General features: G+C 39.2%; 1 protein-coding gene across 5 annotated transcripts in view; it reads right to left on the reverse strand.

Annotated features, from left to right (window-relative positions):
- The window catches only part of RABL6 (RAB, member RAS oncogene family like 6), an 84,595-nt gene extending 77,508 nt beyond the window's left edge, over positions 1 to 7,087 (reverse strand). For 3 of the 5 annotated variants that reach the window (XM_031951986.1, XM_031951988.1, XM_031951987.1), the window contains exon 1: positions 6,476 to 7,087. In XM_031951986.1, the coding sequence (XP_031807846.1) occupies positions 6,476 to 6,605 (130 nt within the window). In that variant the 5' untranslated portion in view covers positions 6,606 to 7,087. The remainder of the gene's footprint in view (positions 1 to 6,475) is intronic. The other 2 variants (XM_031951985.1, XM_031951984.1) reach the window with 1 other exon arrangement.
- Between the last annotated feature and the right edge of the window lie 1,030 nt (positions 7,088 to 8,117).

Consider the following 8,117-nt stretch of genomic DNA (forward strand, 5'->3'; position numbering starts at 1 on the left):
AGAAAAATTCATCAGTTTTATTAACTGCAAACCGCCTTCAATGATTAAAAACTTTGGCACTACACAATTTACTGGGATATCAATTTATGTTATTTTTCTACTAGGAATTTAGATCCCCTGGTGATAAAAGTGAAATAGCATCAAGCATATCCCAGAGAGCTAAATATAAAAATAACAGGATATCTGTGTTTTTGTTGTTACTGTTCAGTCATGTCCAACTCTTCATGACCTCATGGACTACAGCACACCAGGCTCTTCAATCTTCTACTATTTCTTGTTGTCTGTCCAAATTTGTTTTTTTCCATAACAATCTCCCTTATCCTCTGTTGTCTCCTATATTATTTTCAGGCAATGATATTAAATTAATTTTTAAAATTTAAATTATAACACAGAATAAACTAATCAATTATTCCAGCAGATTAAAAAAAAAATCCCCAAATGATCTCTTTTAGGTAGTTACTATTAGTATTAAAACTTACTAGTCTAAAAGTTCTATGTAGGCCATTTATAACAATTTTTATCTGACCTCCTTCAGTCTGACAAGATAACAGGTGTCACTTTCAATATGCTTGCATTCTTATTTAACAGAATTTTCTAATTCTAAAGGCCAGTTTGCATCTCCCTAAGATTTATCAGCAATAATAGAACTGATATTCAATTATACTTTTGTAAAAATATCGTTCAATTGTACACAATAACAGCAACACTATGATGATCAACTATGATACTTAGCTCTTCTTAGCAATGCAGTTATCCAAGACAATTCAAAAAGATCTATGATGGAAAATGATATCCACATTCAAACAAATGGAATCTAAATGCAGATCGAAGTCCTCTACTCTCCCTTTTTGCTTTCTCATGTTTTTTTTTTCCTTTTTGTTATGGTGGTTCTTTCACAACATGACTAATGTGGAAATGTTTAATATGACTGCACACGAATAATCTATATATCACATTGTTTACTATCTTGGGGAGTAGGAAAGGAAGGGACAAAAAATGTGAGGCTCAAAATTTTATAAAAGTAAATGTTGAAAACTATCTTTACATGTAACTAGAAAAAAACTTATTATTTGGGGGAAATAAAATTGTTGTGGTTCAGATGTTTTCATTCACATCTGATTCTTCATGATCCTATCTGGAGTTTTCTTGGCAAAGAGTAGTTTGCTGTTTCCTTCTCCAGTTGAATTGACAGATGACTTGCTCAAGGTCACACAACCAATAATTATCTGAAGCTGAATTTGAACTCCATCTTTCAACATGATAGGTTTTTCCAATTAGCACTATTAACTGTTCATGTTTATAATCTATTAATAGATTTAGACCTGGAAGAGGTCTAGGCTCTTCCTAGCACAACAGTCTTAGTTTACAGATAACAAACTGAGGTTTAAAGAGATTAACTGACTTGCTTGATTAAGGCAATACAGTTAGTAAGTATCTTTTAGCCTGGGATGGGTTTTTTTTTTTTTTTTTTTGCTGAGGCAATTGGGGTTAAGTGACTTGTCCAGGGTCACACAGCTAGGAAGTGTTAAGTGTCTGAACTCAGATTTGAACTCGGGTCCTCCTGACTTCAGGGCTGGTGCTCTATCCACTGCACCTAGCTGTCCCATCCTAGGATGTTTTTGTTCTATTTTTAAAAGATATCATATGCTAATGAGAAATGTTTGAGGTTTTTTTTTTTTTTTTTTTTTTTGGCCTTTATCTCTCAAATTACAAGCTAAAAAATTCAGGTTCCTAGGACAAGTAAATTCTTGAATTTGAATTGGATGAAGTTTCTTTTTACTTAACATTTTTAATGTGTGCTGTTATGTATAAATTTAACGTGTAAAATCTATTTGGGAGAAAAGTTTTGGCAATTGCTGAAGTATCTGTTTTTAAGTGGAGGTATTTTCTATATTCAGTCAAGGTGATTTGGGAAGGGAAATGAAACCATCCATTGCCTCATATCCAATCAGGTAATTGGTATTATGCTATATTAAGACTTCTTTTTACTTAAATCAGCAGATCAAAGGTGGTGATGTGTCCGATTACAAGAAATAGAAGGGGTGGCTAAGCAGAGATTTCGTAACAGAACCAACTTATTCCAAATCATTAAAAAATAAAGCCAAATACCAACACACATCAGATGAAAAAGAATTACATATAAAATTTCAGTTCTAAGAATAAAATCTATGATAAAATCGGCAATAAGAGAAACAGGAAAAGATTATGAAAACCTCAATATGATTACCACCAGATATATACTGCTAGCAGGTTCAAAAAAATACGTAAACAATGTATTTCAACATCTTATTCTCTATAAGAAGTAAGATATTTCTTAATGAGAACAGATCATTCACTTGTGTCAGATGAGTTATAAATTGGTAGACAAGTAAAGGATTATAGGATTTGGATCTGCAAGAAACCTTTGAGACTGTCTATTCCTTTGACTTTAAAGATATCTCCTGCCTCTATAGTTGAAATTTACTCTCATCTAAGTCTTTTGGAATACTCGGCTTTCTTCAAGACTCAGGTAAGGTACTTTATATTAAACCTTCTATAAAATCAAACCTTTCCTGATCCCTAGTGAGAAAGCTAGGTGATGAAAAGGATGGAGTGCTGAACCTAGACTCAAGAAGACCTAATTTTTAAATTCAGCTCCTGACAGTTAAAAATGAGACATGCCAGGTGATGAGTCTTACATCTTGGAGGTACAAGATTGGAGAACAGCAGAGGGTTCTATGCAGGATAGGTAGATTTGAAAATCATCAGCATAGAGATAGTAATTAAATCCATGGAAGCAAATGAATTTGACCAATAGTTTAGTGAGAGAAGAGGGAGGGCCCAAGACAGCAACTAAAAAATTGTCTACAAAAGGTGCCTCCATCTTATCATTCTAACAAAATTGCTCTCACATGGCAACTGAACCATATATTCTCTATAAATTTTGAGAGCCCATGAGGCAACAAATATTTTCCCTTTTTTTCCTTCTTAACAAGTACACAAAAATTCCTAGTTCTCAGCCTACTCAGGATTAGTGGGCGACCTCCATAGAAGAACACACATTTCTGAGGGAACAGATTCCAGATTGTTGCTCCAAATTTCCAAAGAATTAAGACATTTAAAAAAATATTTCTTAAAACACAAAGTGTCATATTAATGGTGGGTTATAGCTTAAGGGAAAATCTGGAGCTTAAACACAGATCCTACTAATTTATATGAACTATTTGCTAAGGTAGTTATTTTATTTCATTTCTCTACCTTGATAAATTTAAACAGTTAGTGAAAGAAACAAACGAAAATAAATCATAGCTATAATACAAACACAGTGAACTTTGTGAACACACACAACCACAGTGAACAATACAGTGAACAGAAGAGTTTTCTCATATTTAAAATACAGTGAACTTTATTTTTAAATATGAGAAAACTCTTCTGTTCATCTTCTAAATATTTCTATCCTACCACGAAGGCAAATTACTAGGAAAACTGAAAGCTTTGTTTGAAAGAGGAAAAGGGACCTTCCTCCATTCCCTAATTTTATTATTAACATTTAAAAATGGAATTTAAAAAACACAAAGTACAACATAAAAGCTTTTAAATATGGTCAGTAATGCTTGTTGTCTTACAAAATAGCAAAATCAAATGTCAAACAATTTGTCAAACAAAAAACTTACCTGAGAACAAAAATTCAATGTCTGGGAGCTGTGGAGTTTATTTATCTTATTTGAGCATGATGAAAATCTTAAATTCCACTTTCTTTATTATCTTTAAATTATCATTTGTTCATTACGTGTAACAGATTATATACAATAAGAGTGTCCATGCATTGTGGAGCTTTACTAAGCATAATCCCACACAATTGCTTCCTTAAAACAAATAAATAAATAAATAAAAGCATGAAAGATAGTGAATCTGGGTTCAAATTGTGAGTAAATAAAAAAATGAAAGATAGTGAATCTGGGTTCAAATTGTGACTGTTACTACCTGTGAGATCTTAAGCAAGTCATCTTATCTCCTTAGGCCTGTTCATTCTGTAAAATAAGGGAGTTGACTACTATGGCCTCTGAGATTCTATGTATGATTTTATAACTTTTAATTGTCAAAAAGTCTTTTCCCCCAAATGCACATATGAAATTTAAAACTAATAAAGAATAAGCACATGGATCAATAAATAAGAAGTTATTATGTAAGATGTATTAATAAAAAAAGATGATGTATTAATTTAAAATCACAATAATTATGAGAAAATTCACTCTCTGGGAAAAATTTCTAGAATTATGTTCAAAATCATGTCACAGAACAAGAGGCTACTTTTTCAAAGTAGGCAAAATAGCCAATGCTATCTAGATCAGTGTACTAATCTCCATCAGAAGCTTTAGTAAGCAATAACATTAACATTTTTCAACCAGAGAGAAGCTTATCAAAACTGCTACCATGACTTTTTCATCAATATTCCATTTACTAAGCATATAGAATGAGCTATGCCCTATCTAGAGCTATTTAGGATTTAGCTATATGACAGCAAGCATAGAGTCAATGTTATATGCTGCAGATTTTAAAATATCTGTTTTCTCACTTTTCCAAAAAAAAAAAAAAATTATCACTGTATTAAGAGTCACATCTGGCTTATATAATTTCAATTTGGTGATGATTATACAATTGTACAGCACAGAACCTCCTAGCAAGACAATATAATACAATTTGACAATATTTGTCAAAAACAGACAAGTTTTTAAATAAAACTAAGCCTAAAAAGACTGAAAGTTCCTGGAAGGAAAGAGCTGTGTCACCTCTATCTTGTAAACTTCTACACACATAGGATTACCTATTTTTGTATTGTAAGATATTTGTGTAACTCAATTTGTTCATTTTAGAAATGGGTATTTTGAAGTAAAATTTTTTTTGTACAATTACACAAAAGGTAATTAAGAGTCAGGGCAAGAGTTTGAAACCATGGCCTCTGGCTCCAAATCCTGCAATTTCTTACTAAGCTACCTTGTGCATTAAATGGGTAATCATATAAAGATGTTCCAATAAAAACTGCCACTACATATATATATATATGTTTAGAAAAAGGGCAATGTTTTAGTTTTCAATACATTTTAACTTACCCTTGGTCCTGGTTACTAATATTTGTGATAGTATGTCAGTTCAATACATTTCAAAAATATTTTTAAAATGATTCTTAAAAAACAAAAGAAGAATCGAATCTGGTCACATTGTCTATTAATATATAATTGCAAATTCTTACAAATCTGAGGTAGGGGAGTTGTAACAGATACAGAACACTGAATGGGCCTAGAAACCAGAACTAATTCAATCTGACCACTACTTTACTCCTGAAGCATATTACCAATGAAGATGTCTCAATCTTCCAGACATACTATAGAACCTAGCAGATAGTGCTTAATAAATGTCTGCTGAATTAAATTGAATTTCCCCTTTTCCTTACTTCAGGCCTTTAGTGAGATTCAAAAAGGGAATTATCTATGTATAGGGGAAAGAGGTGAACTAGCAGAAAGAAATGCTGTAATCAGTCACTCAAGAAACATTTATTAAGTGCTAAGGATTTTGCTAAGCCTTGGGGACACAAATCACAAATGGAGAGATAATATACAAGTACCTATGTGCAAGTTATGTCCAGTGTAAATTGAAAATAACCAAGATAAGGAAGTCTCTAGAACTAAGGGTAATTGGGAAAGGCTTCCCGTAGAGATTTGGATTTTAGGTAGGGTTTGAGAGAGAGAGAGAGAGAGAGAGAGAGAGAGAGAGAGAGAGAGAGATGGAGGGAAAGGGGGAAGGGCATTCTATACATGAGAGGCAGCCAGTGAAAAATGCTTGGCGACTGAGTATCCGGTTAGGGAAACTTCCAGGAGGCCGATGTCACTGGATCACAGAGTCCCCGGGAACGTGTGAAGGGTGCAATGGTCCTGCATGCAAAGATCTGGGCTCCAATTCTGATTTTACTCCCTCATGAGGAGTGTGACCTTGGACAGGTCATTTCATATTCTCCCTCTGCCCGACCGATCTTTCAGTCAAGGAGTTGAACTGGTTTAAATCCTTAGGAGGCTTATGAACCGAATGGGCTCTTCCTGCTTAAAGCCCTAGCCAGCCTGTGATCCGGGTGAGCTCATCTATCAATTCGTTCTAACTAAATCCCATGATCCTTCCAGCTCTGACACGGCGTGATTCTGTCTCGTGTTAACAGCCCCCCGAATTCCCAACCCAGCCTCTTGCGCCCCTCCTCCCACTCCCATGCCTAAGTACACGAAAAGGGAGAAAGCAAAGTCAGGCTGCCTGGCCCCCCCGTAGGAGGAGGGGGCGGCGGGCCCCGCGTCGCTCCGCACTGACTGCCAAGTGCCTTGGGGGCCCCTAAGTTGGCGGGGGCGGCGGGGGGCCGCAGGGCTCGGAGCTTTAAGGCTATGGGGCGACCCGCCTGCCACCGTTCTCCTCTCACCCTATTTCTCCCCCCCTCCCCTCCCCCCGCCTCACTTACTGTTGTACTGCACTCCTTTGGCGAACCTCCTCTGCAGCGCTTGGTTCATGGACTGTAGGCCCGCGGGGATGTTCTTGTCCCGGCCCGGAGCCTGGTCCGACCCCACCAGCTTTTTGAGAACAGAAAACATCTTCCTCCCGTCCCCACTCTGCGCCTCCCTCCCTACAACGGTCCCGGAGCACTCAGAGGGCTCCCCCGGCGTCCTCAATCAGGGAGGGGCAAGCACCGGGCGGGCACGGGGAGGGGACCATGCCCGGAGAGGGGGGAGACAGGGCAAGGCCGGGGGACAGTTGGTAGGGAGGCCTCTTCTTGGCCCCCTCCCCCCGAGCAGAGCTCGGGCTAGCTCTCGTCAAGGCCGGAGGCGGAGGAGGAAGCGATGGTCGGTGGGGCCTTTAGCTCTCGGAAGCTCGGCTCGAGACGGTGACCGGTTCGCCCTCGCCTCGGCTCCCTCCTGGCCTTCAGGCCGCGGCTCCAGGGGTCCTCACAGGACGTGGCACGGCTTCCCCGGCCTTGGGCACCGCCACCAGCCGCTCGCTTGCGTCGCCATCTTGGGCCAGCTCGGGCGGAGGGGAGGGGGAGCGTTGTGAGAGGAGGGCCTCGCGGAGCTTCGCACCGGCTACGGGGGCCCGTGAGGGACGTGGCAATGTGGGCGGGGCGAGGGCGCCGAGGATCGGAGTCCCCGCCCCTTCCCCCCCCCCCCGTTGGAACTGGGAGCGGGAGAGAAGCGGGCAAAGGTAAAGTGGAAATCTCTAGAGTCCCCCGATCTCTCTTATTCCTAAACACTCCGCCTTCCTCCAGACCCCCCCCTCCTCAGAGATCCTCCACCTGCAGGCGCAAGCCTTAATGCTTGCAAAGGGCTTTGCAAAGTGTTCTCTCTCTTGGCTCTTGTAACAACCCTAGGAGCCGGGTGCTATAGAGGAAACAGATTCAGATGTGAATATTGACGTTTCCTGGAGACTGGGGGGCAGTCTCTCCCCGACCCACTCCGCCCCCTCCCAAGAAAGCTAACCAAGGCAGATAGAGACACAGCACGTGAAGCGTGCGCTTTGAGGAACCTCCCTTACCTGATTCTATCCAGTGGCCCCTGAGAACTTCAGGATCTAGACTTTTTCCAGGTGAGCCCACCAACTTCCCTTCCCACTCACACTAGCAAGACTTCAAAAAAAGAGAGCTGCTTTATTTATAAAGTGCCAAGAAAAGAATGAAATTTGAATTCTTGATCTTGATCTGTCACAGTAGAGAGTATACTGCCCCTGGAGTTCGGAAAACCCGAGTTCGAATGCTGCCCCAGATTTTACTTAGCCATGGAACCCCAAGTCTCTTAAACACCGACTATGGATTTTATAAACTTCTTTCCCTCTACCCAAAAGGTGGCCTTATAGCTATGAAGAGGGACTTGTTTTGGTCCTCATTACAAATAGATGATGTCATCTAGTCAATGTGCTTTCAGATTTTCCTGAATTAGTTGGGCAATTTCTCTGTGTAGTTGTTGATTTCACTGAAGAGATCCTGTCGTTTTCAATGATTCATTGAAATCAGCAAAATGTTATTCATGGATGTTGTCATTGAGAGAATCCAAACTTTACATGAGATATTAAGTCAACAAACATATAAGTGTCTACCGTGTGTATTGTTCTCTATG

The sequence above is a fragment of the Sarcophilus harrisii genome, chromosome 2 (assembly GCF_902635505.1).
Source record: "Sarcophilus harrisii chromosome 2, mSarHar1.11, whole genome shotgun sequence".
NCBI lineage: Eukaryota > Metazoa > Chordata > Mammalia > Dasyuromorphia > Dasyuridae > Sarcophilus > Sarcophilus harrisii.